Source organism: Thalassophryne amazonica, chromosome 10 (assembly GCF_902500255.1).
Source record: "Thalassophryne amazonica chromosome 10, fThaAma1.1, whole genome shotgun sequence".
NCBI lineage: Eukaryota > Metazoa > Chordata > Actinopteri > Batrachoidiformes > Batrachoididae > Thalassophryne > Thalassophryne amazonica.
Genome location: NC_047112.1, coordinates 2657855 through 2676549, shown reverse-complemented (window position 1 = coordinate 2676549; position 18695 = coordinate 2657855). Strand labels below are relative to the sequence as shown.

At 43.3% G+C, this 18695-nt stretch overlaps 1 protein-coding gene across 1 annotated transcript in view; it reads left to right on the top strand.

Moving 5' to 3' along the window:
* Positions 1-18695, top strand: part of stx6 (syntaxin 6) — a 60169-nt gene that overhangs the window by 29390 nt on the left and 12084 nt on the right. The window contains exons 4-7 of the mRNA XM_034179301.1: positions 4211-4270; positions 5156-5284; positions 9198-9304; positions 16681-16775. Coding sequence (XP_034035192.1) covers positions 4211-4270; positions 5156-5284; positions 9198-9304; positions 16681-16775 — 391 coding nt within the window. The remainder of the gene's footprint in view (positions 1-4210; positions 4271-5155; positions 5285-9197; positions 9305-16680; positions 16776-18695) is intronic.

Genomic DNA, 18695 nt, shown 5'->3' with positions numbered 1-18695 from the left:
ACTAATTATTGGAACACAAACTTGGTTTGGTAAGCTCATTGACCCTTGACCTCCTTACACAGGTGAATCCAATCATGAGAAAGGGTATTTAAGGTGGCATTTGCAAATGTTTCCCCTCTTTGCATCTCTTCTAATGAGTGGCAACATGGGAGCCTCTAAACAGCTCTCAAATGACCTGAAAACAAAGATTGTTCAACATTATGGTTTAGGGGAAGGATACAAAAAGCTATCTCAGAGATTTCAGCTGTCAGTTTCCACTGTGAGGAATATAGTGAGGAAATGGAAGACCACAGGCACAGTACGCGTTAAGCCCGAAGTGGCAGGCCAAGAAAAATCTAAGATAGGCTGAAGCAAAGGATGGTGAGAACACTCATAGTCAACCCACAACAAGACCTACAACATGATCTTGCTGCATATAATGTTCAACTATACAGCACACTTTACACAAGGAGATGCTGTCTGATACTGTAATGCAGAGGAAGCGTTTTCTGCGTACACGCAACAAACAGAGTCTCTTGGGGTATGCTAAAGCACATTTGGACAAGCCAGCTTCATTTTGGTATAAGATGCTGTGGACTGATAATGCTATAATTGAGTTATTTGGACATAACAAGGGGCGGTATGCATGGCAGAAAAAGAACACAGCATTCTAAGAAAAACACTTGCTACTACAGTAAAATTTGGAGGTGGTTCCATCATGCTGTGGGGCTGTGTGGCCAGTGCAGGTACTGGGAATCTTGTTAAAGTTGAGGGTCACATGGATTCCAGTCAATATCATCAGATTCTTGAGAACAATGTTCATGAATCAGTGACAAAGTTGAAGTTGCGCCGGGGCTGGATCTTTCAACAAGACAACGACCCTAAACACTGCTCAAAATCTACTAAGGCTTTCATGCAGAGGAACAAGTACAATGTTCTGGAATGGCCATCTCAGTCCCCAGACCTGAATATTATTGAAAATCTGTGGTGTGATTTTAAGCGGGCTGTCCATGCTCAGAAACCAACAAACCTGAGATGTTTTGTAAAGAAGAATGGTCCAAAATACCTTCAGCCAGAATCCAGACTGTCATTGGAAGCTATAGGAAGCATTTAGAGGCTGTTATTTCTGCAAAAGGAGGATCTACTAAATATTGATGCATTTTTTCTGTTGGGGTGCCCAAATTTATGCACCTGCCTAATTTTGTTTAAAGAATTATTGCACACTTTCTGTAAATCCTATAAACTTAATTTATCTTCTAAAGTATCACTGTTTGTCTGCTATATGATATATTTAACTTAAATTGGTGATCCAAACAATGATTTATAAAGGAAAATTATGGAAATCATCAGGGGTGCCCAAACTTTTACATACAGCTGTATAAGTCGTCACGCATGGATCCCGTGTGATCGCCAGCCGGAGAACGATGTTCCACAGCAGCTCCGATGTCAGCTCCTCAAGTTCTCTCACGATTCTAGCACGTTAGATAGAAAATCCATTATCTCTTCAAAATAAAAAGTCCAACCTTCTGAATTCTTCCACTGTAAGAAATAAATCTGTGTGTTCAGGCAGCCTGTAAAAACAGCATTGTGGAGACGTTCCATGTGCACGTTGCTTGCAGCAGTAAAAAAAAAAAAAAAGCATTCTGCGGCACAAACAGCAGTGTCACCACATGTTAGGTTCCAAAATCCGACAGTCTCTGAAAAAGTTAAGAGTTTTTGAGTGAAGTGTGTGGTCTCCTCTCTGTACAGCCTCTGTAAATCCATGCCACCACTTTTGAATGAAAGCTCAGAAGCTTCATTATTGGACATAGCAGTGTTCGTTTCACTCTGTCAGAAAACAATGTTTTCTGGTTGATTCATTCATTCACTTTCTACTGCTTAGTCCATTTAAGGGTCGCGGGGGCTGGAGCCTATCCCAGCATCCATAGAGCGCGAGGCGGGGTACACCCGGGACAGGACGCCAGTCTGTCGCAGGGCCACAAACAAACACAGACACACCCACACACACACCTAAGGACAATTTAAAGATTCCAATCCACCTAACCCGCATGTCTTTGGATGTGGAAGGAAACCGGAGCACCCGGACGAAACCCACGCAAACACGGGGAGAACATGCAAACTCCACACAGAAAGGCCACGGGAATTGAACCCACGACCTTCTCACTGTGAGGCAACAGTGCTAACCACCAAGCCACCGTGCTGCCATTTTCTGGTTGATGTTTCTGCTTTTCCTAAAATGTACGTCACATGCCGAGAAATGCCAAGTAAGATGCTTTCCAGAAATGCACCTGCTGATTGGCCGAGCGAGAGGAAAAATTACCAATAAAATACATCAACGACCACTAATTATTATCCCGTCTGCGCGGATAAACTTAGTCATGAATACGTTGATGTTGTTGCAGACCGCTGCTTAAAAAAACAAACTTTGATCCAGTAGTACTGTCAAACTTCAGTGTCCCACTTGGCTTTTCTCTCCAAAATTCTAGAGAAGCTTGTTTTTAATCAGTTGCTGTCTTTTCTGGACCAGAATCAGGTTTTTGATCAATTTCAGTCAGGTTTTCGTACACGCCACAGTACTGAGTCTGCGCTGTTAAGAGTCCAAAATGACATCTTGTTGTCCCTGGACTCAAAGAGACCTGTACTGTTGGTAATGCTCGATCTCACTGCAGCATTCGATACAGTGGACCACTCCATCCTCCTGAACCGTCTAGCCCAGCAGGTGGGCTTTCAGGGACCTGTGCTGCAGTGGTTCAGGTCCTATTTAACAGACAGGCACTTCTCTGTTTTCATCAATGGCCACTCCTCTTCTACAGCCCGACTGTCTTCTGGTGTCCCGCAAGGCTCCATTTTGGGCCCAGTTCTGTTCTCTCTTTACATGCTGCCTCTGGTTTCAATCATCTCCAGCCATAATGTGTCTTTTCATATGTATGCCTATGATCTTCAAATCTATTTACCAGTCTCACCAGATTCTCCAGATGCATTTCAGACCATCAACACCTGTATGGATGACATCAAGCACTGGCTCACACAGAATTTCCTGAGTCTAAATGAATCCAAAACGGAATTCTGTCTTTTTGGCACCACAAGCCTACTCGCTGTTGTCTCAAACGGTCACTCACTTCCTCACCATAACACCGTAATCAGAAACTTGGGAGTTCACTTGGACACTGACCTAAATCTCCATAAACAAATTGACTCTGTTGTTAAGACAAGCTTCTTTCAGCTCCGCATTCTTACAGAAGTGAAACCCTTCCTCAGTTGTTGTGACCTGGAGAAAGCAATCCACGCATTCCTCAGCTCACGCTTGGACTACTGCAATGCTCTGTATATTGGACTCAAACATCCTTACACAGATTACAACTGTTACAGAATGCTGCTGCCCGGGTCCTCACAAATTCTCGTAAACATCACCATATCACACCTGTTCTGCGCTCTCTCCACTGGTTGCCAGTGAAATACAGAATCCAGTACAAACTTCTCCTGTTCATTTTCTGCTCCATCCACAGCCTTGCACCTGCGTATCTATGTGAGATTCTGACCCTTCACCAGCCCAGCAGATTTCTATGATCTGCACAGCTCTACTTGTTGGAGCAGTCCAGGTCTCGAAGCAAACAGTGGGGTGATCGTGCTTTCGCAGTAGTAGGTCCTAAACTTTGGAACTCGCTGCCCCTTGACTTGCGTGCCATCTTGGATCTGCCCCTTTTTAAAACAAAACTCAAAATGTATTTGTTTAGATGTGCTTTTGATACTTAGTCTTATTTAGACTTGGGAATGAAATGTATCTGTGTTCTTCTTTTTAACTATATTTTAAATACGATTTTTATATGTACAGCGCTTTGGTCAACTTAGGTTGTTGTAAAGCGCTTAACAAATAAAAGTTGATTGATTGATGTTGTGTTGCTAACTGGGCCGTTAATTAACATGCGACAATTCCTTTAAAAATGGAGACATATGCACCACACGCAACTTTGTTATGGGTGAAAGATTCACTTCCCAGAGGTTACGGGTGACAGGACATGCCAGGAGTAGTCTAAAGTTTAGGGATGGGACTCTGTGACTGGAGGGTTGCAGGGTTGATTCCCTTTGTGGCTGACAGATGAGACTGTGACTGCTCCAGGTTTACATCATCTCCTGAAACACAGGAAGCTGCAGTAGTCCATTTTTATTTATTTTGTTTTTGTTTTCCGGTGAGAAATCACATCCTTAAAAAAAAACCTTTGTGTTTCTGCAGGACATGAAGGAGCAGATGTCCAGTCCAGCTGTGGCCTCATTGGACAGACAGAGCAAAGAGGTACCATGACACCCTGTGGCACAGCGACGCAATGCAGCCGATGTGATGCAAATGTGCAGTGGCGCAGAGGCACACAATTGCAAGTACTCGGCAGAGAGTCGCAAGTACTTGCTAAGGACCCTAAGGACAGGATCCCTAGTTACAAACAGAGCAATGTAGTGTATTCTGTCAGATGTCAGGAAGTCTGTAGCGAACACTACATAGGTGAGACTAAGCAGCCGTTGCACAAAAGGCTATACCAGCACCGCAGAGAGGGCGCCGGTGGACCTCAGTCTGCAGTTCATCTCCACCTTAAAGACACTAACCACACGTTTGAGGACAAGGAAGTTAAAATCTTAGCCAGAGAAAAGAAATGGTTTGAGAGAGCAGTGAAGGAAGCATTGTATGTGAAACAGTTGAAACCCAGCATTAACCGGGGAGGGGGTCTGAGACACGCTTTGTCCCCTGTTTACAATGGGATACTCAGGTCAAAGCAGTTTCAGTCTTTTGTTCATGGTAATGAGTCATTCATGTCGTCAGGAGAGTCATCAAGGGAGCAATCAGGAGAGGTGTCAGTCCCATCGTTAGTAGGGACAGCTACCATGTCATTAGGAGGGTGCTAACAAGAGCACAATAGGTGCTAATTAGAGCAATTGTTTAGTCACTAGCCAATAACAGTCTGCCTCTTGGTAGGAGGGGTCTAGTTAGGTTTAAACTCCAGCTTTTGCTGGCTTCTGGTATTATTCTCTACAAGAGTCAAGTCAGAAGTCACACTAACAGAGCAAGAATTTTAGCTGAGGAAGCGTCTGCGATTAGAAGTGAAACATCCTCGTGTCAAGCAACCCAGTCCAGTCGAAGATTCAAGGTTCTCTACAATGTCTGTGATTGTTGTATTTTCTTTTCCAGGCTTGTATTAGTGAGCGCAGTCCACAGGCACCCATTTGGCGCCCGGGTCCTGATAAATACAGACACCTGGATCAGCATCTGCAGAAGGCCAACTCTCAGTTCATAGAGGAGCAGCAGCATCAGCAGCAGGTATGGAAGCAGCAGAACGCTAAAACCAGGCGGGAATGCTGGAACAGAAACACACCACATGATAGGAACCTGTATGTTGGTGACAGGAAGTCCACCGTGTTCGGGACTACAGTCTATGCAGGTGAGATGTCGGGATTTGACTCACATAGACTGCGTTTCCTCTGTGTGGCAGATGTGTGTGGATCCACTGAGTTCTGATGATACAATAAGATTTTATTCTAAGAAGTTGTCGTTCAGCGCGCAGCCGGCTTGAGGCAGTTCGGGACTTGAATCCTCTCACGCTCACTCTACCTGTGTGACCCTGAGAGTCCGTTTGTTCGCTTACTTGTCTTTTTGTCATTGTTTGCGTGTGTGTTCCTTTACCTTTTTTTGGAGTTAATGTGGAAGTGCTTCTGACCATGAGGGGTGTTAACCTCGGAGTTTTTGTTGCACTTTGGACTTTTTTTATGATAGTTTTTCCTGGGACTTTACGATGGTGGTGGGGAGGCTGCTGACAGTCTCCTATGGCTGCCAGTTCCCTCTCGCCCTTCGGCCACCAGCAGCAAGAGACTTTGGTTTGAATATTCCCCATTTTCTTTAGCAAAGTCAATGAGGTGACTTAAAGTCTGCTGCAGGCAGTATAGTGTCAAAAAAGGACCAAAGGAAGAGAGGGAGGAGAGGAGGTGTTCAGCGTAGAATGAGGAAATCCGGGCTTAGTGACAGACGCCGGCTCCCTCCGCTTCCATCCATCCTCCTCTCAAATGTACAGTCTATTCAGAATAAAATGGATGAATTAGAGGCTCACGCCAGATGTAAACGCGGCTTCACAGACACGTGTCTGTTGGCTTTTACTGAGACGCGGATCTCAACGAGGATCTTTACATCAGCAGCTTTGGGCAACCTGTTCGTGTGGATCGCTCATCTGTCATTACAAACAAATCGTGGAGGTGGAGTGTGTTTTTACATCAACAAAAACTCTTACAATACGGTTGTAGTTCAGGAAAGAATGTGCACCCCCGACATGGAGCTGCTGTCTATTTGACTCCACCCCTTTTACTTGCTCTCACTGGAGGAGGGGCAAAAGAGCGCCCCCCTGTGGTGAGCCTGTGGACAACACGACAGAGTCTGAGAGGCAGCCATTTACAGAGACCCTCTACTCTTGGTCAGATAAAAAAGTTAAAATCCATAAAACAAGCTGGTGAGGCCGGTGGAACTCATCACGTAGCCTTTGTACTAAACATACGGATACTATGGAATTTACGGTTTTATCTTATATATCCTTTTGCGTGGACTCTAATATTCCCCAGAAGGTCATTACTGTATTCCCGAACAACAAATCTTGGATTATTAAGGAATTGAAAAGTGTTCTAAATAAAAAGAAACAATTTTTAAGAAGAGAATAGCCAGGAAAAGAAAGAAATCACAAGGGAGGTAAGGTATGAGATAAGGAAAGCTAAACTAAAGTATAAGGATAAAGTGGAACAGAAGTACAGTAGTGGTGATCTATGGGCAGCTTGGGGGAGAATAAAATCCATGTCCTCAGCCACTCAGAGGGATAGTTGTACTGACAAGGAAACTTCTTAAAATCAAGGAAATCAAGGATTCTGATCTCCCTATAATGTTAAATGTTTTTTATTCTCACTTTGAAAAGCATGACCTTTCCAGAAACATCTCTCTGTTTAGAGAGTGTCTTAGTCCTGAGTCTGATGTTTTTATTGACCAGGAATGTGTCAGAAAGATTCTGAATATGGTGTAAACATTAGAAAGGCCCCTCGTCCAGATAATGTTTGTGGGTGCACATTACGATATTGTGCGGACCAGCTTAGTGGTGCACTCCAGCATATTTTTCAAATGTCTCTCGATTCTCACCAAATCCCGGTCAGCTGGAAATCATCTACAGTGATCCCAGTCCCAAAGACGACCAAACCGAAGCAACTGGGCGATTTTAGACCTGTGGCTTTAACGTCATTAATAATGAAAAGCTTTGAGAGAATTGTGAAGAATCTTATTCTGGAAACGGTGGATGGAGTCCTGGACACACTTCAGTTTGCTGACCAGGCAGGGAGGGGGGTGGAGGATGCAAAGCTTTTTATTCTCAACTCCCTGTATAAACATTTGGAGAAGCCACAGGCACATGACAGACTCTTGTTTGCAGACTTCTCGTCGGCATTTAATACGATGCAGCCGTATCTTTTAGTACAAAGGCTGCGTGATGACTTCCACCTGCCTCACCAGCTTGTTTTATGGATTTTTAATTTTTTATCTGACTGAGAGCAGAGGGTCTCTGTGAATGGCTGCCTCTTGGACTCTGTCATGTTGTCCGCAGGCTCACCACACGGGGGCGCTCTTTTGCCCCTTTTTTTTAATCATGTATGCAGACAGCTGTAGGAATTCTCAGGACGGCAGCTACCTGGTCTCATGCTCTGATAACACTGTACCTCTGTCCCGTCTCCACGGTTCAGAATCAGACCACGGAGCTGTTTTATCAGATTTCATTTGTTGGTCTGATCACAACTTTTTGGATTTAAATGTGTCCAAACTAAAGAAATGATCATTGACTTCAGACGTAACAGGAGAGCATCATACACAATGAAGAAGTGGAACTTGTCACATCATATATGTATTTGGGGACTATTTTTGATGACAAACTGAAGTTTGATGTGAACACAGACACCATTGTGAAGTGAGGACAGCAGATAATTTATCTCCTCACATCATGGGAGCTGTTCATGTGAAATGTGTCTGTGTTTTTGATGGACTTCAGCTGTTTGTGGATGAAGTGGTCCAAGTGAATCTATCCTCCTGATCCCTGATACACAGACACTGTAATGTGAAGCGAATCAGAGTCTGTGATCAGAATTTCCCATGTTGTGTTACACTGTTAAATCCATGACTGCAGGTGCTCCTCCCACCTGATCACAGCTGTCGTTGGCATTGGGTCTAAACCAGAAGAAGATCTGTTCCAGCCCACCTGATGAACAGAGAAACCATCAGAGATCCTCTGCAGCTCCTCATGGGCATGTAGCCCGGTCCGACCCTCAGGGTGGCTCTGTGCCACATGTATAGTCTGTATGAAAGCAAAGGTCCATCACTGTACTTTAACCAGGTGCAGTCTTTTGTCCACTGGTGTGATGCTAACTTTCTTACCATAAATGTCAAGAACACTGAGGAGATGAACTCCTACTGTCTGGTAGGTGATACAGAGTCCCTCAGTGCAGACTGAATCGCTTTAAAAACTCATTTGTGCCCACGTCAGTTAGAGTCTTAAATAATGGTTCCTGGGATAGGTAGTAGGACTGTGCATTAATGACATGGTGGCATTGCTATTCGGTGTTATTTATTCATTGTCAGCATTTTCCTTTTAACCATATGTGTGAGACGGCTGTGCAATAGGGGTATGTGTTTTAGAGATATGTGCAATATGTATGAGACAACTGTGCAAAAGTGTTATGTACAATATTGGTGTGTGTATCAAGTTATGTTCAATATGTGTGAGTTATGTAATTATGTCATGGCAGTTTTATTTGTGCAGCTCTTGGAGTCCAAGACAAATTTCCTGGAAGAGACAATAAAGTGTATTGTATCGTATCATATCGTATCGTATGATCCAGCCCCTGAGCGGCCATGGTCAGGAGAAGCTCCTCTTCCTGGGCAGCACGCCATTCGTGTGCTTGCTTCCAGAACTGGAGTTTCCTGGTTCGAAGGACATCCGGTGTAAAATCAACTCATGTTTGAGGAGTTTTAGAGTGTTTTTAGTTTCTTACAGAACTGGGTTGTGTGTGTTTTTGTGATGTAATGTTGTATTTTGTGTGTATGTGTGTGTGTGTGTGTGTGTGTGTGTGTGTGTGTGTGTGTGTGTGTGTGTGTGTGTGTGTGTGTGTGTGTGTGTGTGTGTGTGTGTGTGTGTGTGTGTGTGTGTGTGTGTGTGTGTCAGCTGATGGCGGAGCAGCAGGACGAGCAGCTGGAACTGGTTTCGGGCTCCATCGGTGTGCTGAAGAACATGTCAGAGCAGATCGGCATGGAGCTGGATGAACAGGCAGTGTAAGCAACCTTCATCCTCACCACTGAGCTTCCCTCACCCACTCACCCATCGGTGTCCTGTTAGAGCGTCAATATCTGCACCTCTCTGTCTGTCACTGTGTATTTTGTTCAAAGAAACTGTAGCGCCTCCTTTGAACTACCAGCACAGTTCCCTAAAGAGCCCAAAGTTCTTTACACTTCTCAGAAAAGATCCTTCATGTTGTGCTGTCATTCTGACCGTCAGCTCCGCCCCCTTACCAGCTGCGCATACACTCATATAAACACACTCAGTGGGAGCACGGCAGCAGGAAGGAGACAAGTGGGTGAAGCCACCGAGATGCTGCTCTGCCCCCCCCCGGTCACAAACCACACAGACACACATGACCAGGTGAAACTGGCTCCCTGTCTCCTGCCTCCTCCTCTTACTTCCTCTGTCCTCATCTTGGGGGCGACAGAGTAGCTGATGAGACCTGCACAGTTTCACTCCAACATCAGACTCCACATTTGTCAACATAGCAGGTGTAGTGATTTTAAATATTTCTAACAGTGTTTGAATACATAACAGTTTAAATATTTCTAAGGTTTAGTCTTTGAGATGGGCCTCACCAGCACCAAATATGGAATGATTTTAAATATTTAATAATTATTTGGCCACACACGATAGCACCATAAATGTAACAATTTATAATATTAAAAAGTTTTAATCTTTGAGATTAAAATGATTCATCTTGAACATTGAACTGGCTGCCTTTTGGGGACCAGGATGAGTCGTGAATAATTTGTATTATTATTAATATTAAACCATATTTAATTAAATGTGATATTATCTTGATTTTATTGGGGCATCACCTCTTTTATGCACAAGAGCGTTCATTTAAACAGCCTTGATCAGTCTCTTACCTAAGGATCATGATTTCTCTGATACAACTGACCAAAACTACAGTGGGGTAAAAAAGTATTTAGTCAGCCTCTGATTGTGCAAGTTCTCCTACTTAGAAAGATGAGCGAGGTCTGAAATTTTCATCATAGGTACACTTCAACTGTGAGAGACAAAATGAGGAAAAAAAAAATCCAGGAAATCACATTGTGGATTGCAACTTTGTTGTGATTTGATGCTATATCAATGAAAATAAATTGAATTGGGAAAAAACTTGACAAGCCTTAAAAGGTTATCACCGCTGGCACATTGCCATCAAAAGTTGTGGTAGCTTTTAGCTACATGAGGCTGGGCCACGTGGGGCCTGTTCAGCCACGAAGAAATCAGAGAAAAAGAGTAAAAGAGAAGCTGCTTGCAAGAGCGAGAACGGAGTTGTTCTGGCTCTTAAAGGGAGCTCAACATCACTAAGCTCCACCCACTTGGTGTGTGATATCCACAGACAAACTTCAACATATTGAAGTACATTGTTCTTTTATCTGCAACCAATATGATTAGAATTTTCTAAATACCTCCTAAAACAAGCAGTTGATTAAGGGAAAGACATGTCACCATGAAAAAGCACTAATAATTCATGGAATAACATTTGAAATCCATAGTAAGTCCCTTCGGCTGCTCCCTTGTTTGCACTCATGGTCGCCACAGCAAATCCAAGGTGGATCTGCATGTTGAATTGGCACAGTTTTTACACCGGATGCCCTTCCTGATGCAACTCCACATTACATGGAGAAATGTGGCAGGGGTGGGATTTGAACCCGGAACCTTCTGCAAATCCATGAAGTCATTAAAAAAAAAAAAAAACTTTAACTGAAAGAAAACATCAACAGGTTAGATTGGGAACATCCAATGTATGGAGCTAAATCAAGGCCAAAAGTTTTGTAATCTGAAAATAAAAAAAGATTGAAAAAATAAATTTTGAAACTGAAAATTCAATGTTTGCTTTTGAATTTTATAATCATTTAAAAAGTATTATTAAAATAAAAGTAAGTGTAATATATATATATTTGGCCCCGTTCTGGCGTGGGAGGGCGTGGCTTCGATTGAGAGGGGCGTGGAACTGTGAGTGACAGCAGAACAATCAGTCCTCACATGATGTTGCGTTCAGGAAACGTGGGTACTTTGATAGATAATGACTCTGCTCCCGTCTCGTTTATTTACTACACGGCTGGCGCATGAAAGAAAACAGAGAGAATGAAAGTTTATTACGAGGCTTTAAACCCTCGAGATAAAGCTGTTTATTGTGATCGATGTGTAACAGTTGGTTCAGTGGATCTGTATGTTGTACCGGATAGTGAATTTAATGACGATGTAACAAAGTGTCCGGCAGTTTCAGAGCATAAACGTAATATGACCAGAACCAAGCAGACCGCCTGTAAATCCAAACCCGCCCAAAGAGCGCTCCGGCTACCGTTGGTGTGAAGAAGCCTCACCGTTACAGGCCCGGCACTGAGGCGCTGAGAGAGATCCACCGCTACCAGAAATCCACCGAGCTGCCGACCATGTCAGCCTCGCTGGCCTCCTGCAGAGCATCACAGCGGAGCTCTGAAAGCGGAGGTTGGTCTTGAAGTCCTGAGCGATTTCTCTCACCAGGTGCTGGAAGGGCAGCTTGTGGATCAGCAGCTCGGTGGATTTCTGGTAGCGGCGGAGTGCCACGGTGTTGGGCCTGTAACGGTGAGGCTTCTTCACACCCCCGGTCGCCGGAGCACTCTTCGGGTGGCTTTGGATTTCTGGGCGGTCTGCTTGGTTGTGTCCATATTAAAGCTTCCTTCAGATCTGCTGATCCATGTCTCTGTGTGTGTCACTTAGAAAGCTTGTAACACTCCGCTGCAGCCTGTAAAATGAGCGACCTGCCTCATTTTACAGGCTGCGATGCTGCGCTGCGTTCACGGTCTTGTGTGCATTTGGGACACATCGTTTTTTTTTTTTAGGTATAGGTGTTAAACTTTACAGTCTTGCATATTTTCCAGTTTTTAAATATCAAAAATGACCAAGAGTGGTCTAGAATGACTTGTAATAGACATCTTTAGCATCACTTTATTTACAGGTATCAAGACAACACAGTGGAGAGAAAGTGTTACATCATTATCTATCAAAGTACCCACATTTCCTGAAAGCAACATCATGTGAGGACTGATTGCTCTCCTGTCACTCACAATTCCACGCCCCTCTCAATCAAAGCCACGCCCTCCCACGCCAGAACGGGGCCAAAAGTCTGAAACTGAAAAAATAAGATCTGAAAGTGAAAAAAGATCTGAAGGTGAAAAAAAGAAATATGAATGAAAATAAATTATTTGATCAAAAAAAAATTACAGAGCTGAATCAAAAATTTATTTCAACTGAAAAATATATATCTTACACTTATTTTTATTTTGATAATACTTTTTAAATGATTATAAAATTCAAGAACAAACATTGAATTTTCAGTTTCAAAATTTATTTTTTCAATCTTTTTTATTTTCAGATTACAAAAGTTTTGGCCTTGATTTAGCTCCATACCAATGTCTGATTATTTATGCAAACAAGAAAAACATTAGAACTTTTTCTATTTGGATAAATATTTGCACGATGAACCATGTCTGTGTTCTTTCCAGTAGGGGGAGCTCTGGGTCAGTTCTGAGTAGAGTGCCTTGATCAGAGAGAGTGGCACACGGCGCCATTTTGGTTCCAACTGCGCTGAACTCCTGAATGAACCTTTAATGTTTTCAACATTTTTTTAAATCATTTAACTACATACAGCAACACATCCAGGTACAGGTTGCTATCAAAATAAATATAAAAATAGTTAAGCTATCAAATTTTCAATTTATGATGATTTATTTAATTAATTTAAAGCCTGATTTATGCTTCTGCAGCTCTGTAACTCTGTGTCATACAATGACGTGCGTGACAGTTTTGTCTCTGGATTTTGCGTTATTCTGGACTAATTTGACCCTCAACAAGCTTTTCTTTCTACAATCATCACCTCCAAATCAAAGGTAACCTGGACAGTTTCCTCTTTTTCAGACTTTGTGCTGTAAACGTGCAGACTTTTCTGATCCATTTTTAATCAGCATACACACACTATTAAAACTATTATAATATGATGGGAGATGAAGGATTAAAAGCAGCAAAGTGTCAAATCACAGCCTTTTGTGTCTGATTTAACAGGTGCACGTCAGGCTGCGGGTCCGAAAAAAAAAAAACGGTCGGACTTTTAATCACAGAATTGACTCTGGTCCCACTTTTCACAACTCAGCGAGTGTGAGAGCTGAACATTAATTTGTACCTCTGTTACTGTGCACGTCTAGACTGCTTGAGATTTCTAATGAAAATATACTGCGATTGGACGGGACATTTATCCGATGTGAGCCATATGTATGTAACAGATGAGTTACACTTAGGAGACGCCGAACATCTACAGGAATCCTGAATCGGGACGTGCACCTCATTTAATGACTGAGTCAAAACTTCCTGTGAAATTTTTTCTGCCAAATGTATTTGATCCCTTATCAAAATGACAGGAGCTTACAGAACAGCCCCCCCGCCCCCATCTTGGCACCTCAGACCACATCTCACTCCTCATGCTTCCTGCTTACAGTCCAGTGTCAAAAAGCAGGGACACCATCACAAAGACCATCTCTGTGTGGCCAACTGATGCTGTGTCCATGCTTCAAGACTGATTTGAGACCACCGACTGGCAAATGTTCAGAGCGGCTGCAACAACAGGGAGCAATGTGGACCTGGAGGAATACTCATTGACTGTGCACTGCTACATCCGGAGCTGCATAGACAATGTGACCACCTCCAAGACCATCACCATCAGGCCAAACCAGAAACCCTAGATGACCTGGAAGGTGCGCTCCCTGCTGAAAATTCATGATGCTGCATTCAAAGACAGCGATGCAGCAGCACTCAGACCAGCCAGAAGGAGCCTGTCGGCGAGAATAAAAACAGCTAAGTCCACTTATGCCCTCAAGCTTCAAGGCCACCTCCAATCCAACGACCCACGGAGCATGTGGAGGAGCATCAAATGCATCACGGACTACAAAAACAATGTAGCACAGTGCTCTGCAGACCAAGTGCTCCCGGACAATCTGAACGCCTTTTATTCGCGTTTTGAGGCGTCCAACACCACCACCCCCTCCCGAGTCCCTCCCTCCCCCAAAGACCCCCCAGTCAGCAACATCACTACAGCTGAGGTGAGGAATGTGCTGCAGAGGATCAACCCCCAAAAGGCCCCGGGCCCTGACAGAATACCAGGGTGGGTCCATAAAGACTGTGCACACCAGCTGTCTGAGGTTCTGGTGGATATATTCAACACCTCTCTGTCCCAAGCCAGAGATCCGCCATGCCTCAAGACATCAAGGATAATCCCTGTGCCAAAGACCTCTGCACCATCCTTTCTTGACGACTACAGGTCAGCCCCCACCATCACCTCCCCCCTCTATGTCAGCAGAGCAGCGGTGGAGATCGTCTCCTCCATCAGGTATCTTGGAGTCCAACACTCTCACCTGGCACACCAACACCACAGCTGTCATCAAGAAAGCCCTCCAATGCCTCTATTTTTTTAGGAAATTGGGAAGGGCCGGACTGAACACCGAGGTCCTCAGGGCCTTCTACAGCTGTGCAGTGGAGAGTGTCCTGTCCTGCTGCCTCCCTGTGTGGTATGGTGGCTGCACGGTGGCGGAGAAGAAAGCGCTGCAGCGGGTGGTGAAGTCTGCACAGAGGACCATCGGATGCAGCTTACCACCCATTGGGGACATCAACATCTCCAGATGTAGAGACAAAGCCACCTGCATCCTCTGAGACTCCACCCACCCTGCACACAGTCTGTTCACACGCCTTCCCTCTGGAAGGAGGCTGTGCAGCATCCGGGCAAGAACATCCAGACTGAAAAACAGCTTCTACCTGAATGCTGTCTGTTGAAGAGTTCAACATCCACCACCAAACTGTGAACATTGGACTACATGCACATTGTCACCTTCTTAATACTCTAACGCTGCTGCTGCTGCCGACCCTGTGCCTTGTATATATATTTTATGACAACAGGGGTGAGCATATTGTACATTGCAAAAGTTTATACAATAGGTTAGGTTAAAAAAAATTGTATCAGTTAACTAGGCCAAGACCTGGAGAAACTGCATTTTGTTCTGCCTGTAAGGGTCGAGTGACAGTAAAAGTGAGTCTGAGTCCGAGTCTGAAAATGTCACCAGCGTGCACACTGCAGAAGCAATGTGACTGCGGGTCCAAGTCTGAACACCTTGTGAAAAAATAAACGGTCGGGCTTTTAATCCGGTCCCACATGTTCGGGGTTTAATGGAAATATATTGTGATCGGACGGGACATTTTATCTGATGTGAGCGAAAAATCCTCTGTACAAAATCCGTTATATACGATGTTTATGACATGGAAAACAATACAAAAACTTTGGGACTTTTTTGTCCAGTGACTGAATATCTGGTTTATACGATGACGGTTTAGGTGAGTTTTACTGTACATGAGACTGAACAATAAATTTACCTCTCAAAGCTTTGATGATGAAGTCACTTCCATCCCACACGGCTGACTTATTTTCCCAAATGTTTCTTCTGTTTGGATCTGAGTGGAATCTGTACATGTTGAAGTCCTTGTTGTGTCTATTTGTGCCTCCAAATGCACAACAACTCTGCATTTTTAGCAAATAAATTAAAAAAGCTGGATTTACATGCAGACACATTAACAGTGAACACTAATTTGGAACCAAGATGGCACCAGGAGTCATGTGACTTTTTTTTTTCGTCTCGTCGTGTCACCACTCTCTCTAATCAAGGCGCTCTAGCTCTGAGTAATGGTCACGTTTATGACCTTTCATCCGGTACATCTGGATGCTGCAATTCTGAGTTTTTGCCCTGTTGTCTTGTTGGGAGGGGCTTTGGCTGATCTGGGAAACCTCTGGTGTTGATGTGTGGCCGTTAAAGTGTCCCGTGACTGACTCTGAGCTGAGTTTAAACTCACTCTGGCTTTGAGAAAAATCTTTGAGTGGGACTGTGTTGTGGACAGTCACTATCCGTGTAAGACGTTGAGGGTTGAAAGAGAGACTCAGAGGTTCCACAGGACACATTCCCTGTGGATCTGTAACCTTCAGGTCACATTATAACAGTCCTTTGGACCTTTGGAAGGTTTGGTGAGACACTCTTTGAAAAAAGCAAACATTAATGCATTTTATTTTGTGTCATCAATCGAAGTCAGATTGTGACAGAGGAAAAAGAAATCTGTAAATTTGGGGGTCTCACGTGCACAAGCACTTGTAAAAAACATAAATAAATAAAAGCTACTCAGCTGTCTCAAAAAGTGCAAACATTCAGGAGCCATCTGAAGCCCCGCCCACACACAAAGTGCTGTCATTCCCTCACGGTAACGTAAAAATTCAGTCGGCTCTACAAATCTGTACTTGTTTTTGGCCCCAAGATCCTGGTGGAGTTCTGGTCTTTGTATTTTTCTGCAGGATGCTGGATGACTTCGGCCATGAAATGGACAACACACAGTCCAGACTGGATAACGTTATGAAGAAACTCGCAAAAGTTTCCCACATGACCAGCGGTAAAGTGGCATTCAGTTTGTGGTGGGCTTTATTTACTTACAGCTGGAGCCTTTTACACATTTGTATTTATTTCTGTAATTAAAAAAAGGTTTCATCACATCCACCACACCACAGAACCATCATGGTGTTCCTCAGGGATGTGTTCTGGCTCCAGTGCAGGTCAGTCTTGCATGGACAAGGCTGTTAGACTGGGTGTTTGGTTTGGGTGATTTGGGTGTCTTTGTTGGAGGAAAAGGCTCACTGACCTTGACTTTGTGGACAAGGTTGTGATGTTTGTGGAATCAGTGGACACTGTGACTGCAGCACTTGAGAAGCTGAGTGAGGATTCAGAGTCTCTGGGTTTGTGATGGTCCTGGATCCAGACTAAGAGCCGGGCTTTCAGTGACGTCCTGGACTCGTCCATCAGAAGTGTCTTTGTGGTGAAAGTGTTGAAGTTGTAGAGATGTTCGCTGATCTCAGCATGAACGTTCATGGTTCTGGGTCCTTGACTTTTGAGATCCAGAGACACCTGGGAAGAGCTTATGGATTAATGAGGTCAAAGGTCAGAGGTGTTTGGTAACACTGATATATATCTGCGGGAGAACGAAGGTCCAAGTCTGTAGGGTCCTGGTTAGGGGTGTCACGGTTCACTTGATATTTGTGTTCGGTATAGGAGCTTTAATCTGATCAGCACAGAGCACCGCGTTTTTTTCTCTCTGTTGTTCCACGTGTAGAGCCAGACTCCCTTCAATATTTTGTCTATTTTAAGGTTTTATTTTTGAGCAAATGACTCATAAAAATCTCATAAAACATAGAAAACCAATTTATGAATTGGTGGCGTTTTCTGTCTAAACTCAAATGTGATTCAACACAAATGCATATCAGTTCACTTTCACCTTTCACTTTCAAAGGTTCATGTTTCAGAAGAAAAAGGTAAAGTAGCCCATTCAGTTTGTGGTTCCAAAGTTTCTGATTGAAATAATCAGGTCACTCACTTTAACTGCCTGGTTCGCTGTTTCCACTTTTTGCCTCACACACAAACAGCAGAATGAAGGGTCTGACCACGCCTCCTGCACTGAGGGTCTCATAGACGTTATGTCTGTAGACGCCTTATGTACTGCTGCTGCTTATTGGAGCTGACGTATCAGTGCAGCCACCATCTTGGATGGGTCCCTATTGCGCCCCCAATGCATTTATTTGTACTGAGGAAGGTGTTTCCCCAACTACAATAATCCATAACTCCTTGAATTTTTACCTGATTTTCCTACAGTTTGGTCTGTTAGAAACAGCAGAGATTCAGTTATGATAGAAGATGCTGACACACATTAAAAATACGTACTTTTATGCTGAAAGACTTTGTCTTATGCTCTTTAACAAAACCATATATTTATGTGAAGCGCCTTGAGGCAACTTTATTGTGATTTGGTGCTATATCAATGAAAATAAATTGAATTGGGAAAAAATTTGGCATATACTAAGTAAGTAAGTAAATTTTATTTATATAGCGCCTTTCACAGACATAAGTCACAAAGCGCTTCACAGGTTAAAATGCAATATACTATGGCAGGGGTTTTCAAAGTGTGGGATAGTGAGCCCCCCTCAGAACAAATGACTAGCTGCCCCCGACATACACACAGTTTCAACATCTTCATGTGTTTCTTTTTATTCTTTTACATCTTAAACACATTTTAAAAGTATTTGTGTGTTTTTAAGGAACTGTCTATGCATTTACACATTTTACAGCCTTTTCAAACATTTTAAACATGTTTTTAAAGAACTTTCTATTCTTCTATTTTTATCTTTTGTCATATTTTAAACATTTTTTAAACATCTCTGGTATAACTAACACATTTTAACATAAATAATAAGGGATGGGTATTGATAAGGGTATTGATAATTCCACTTATCGATCCAATTTCTTATTGATTCCCTTATTAATA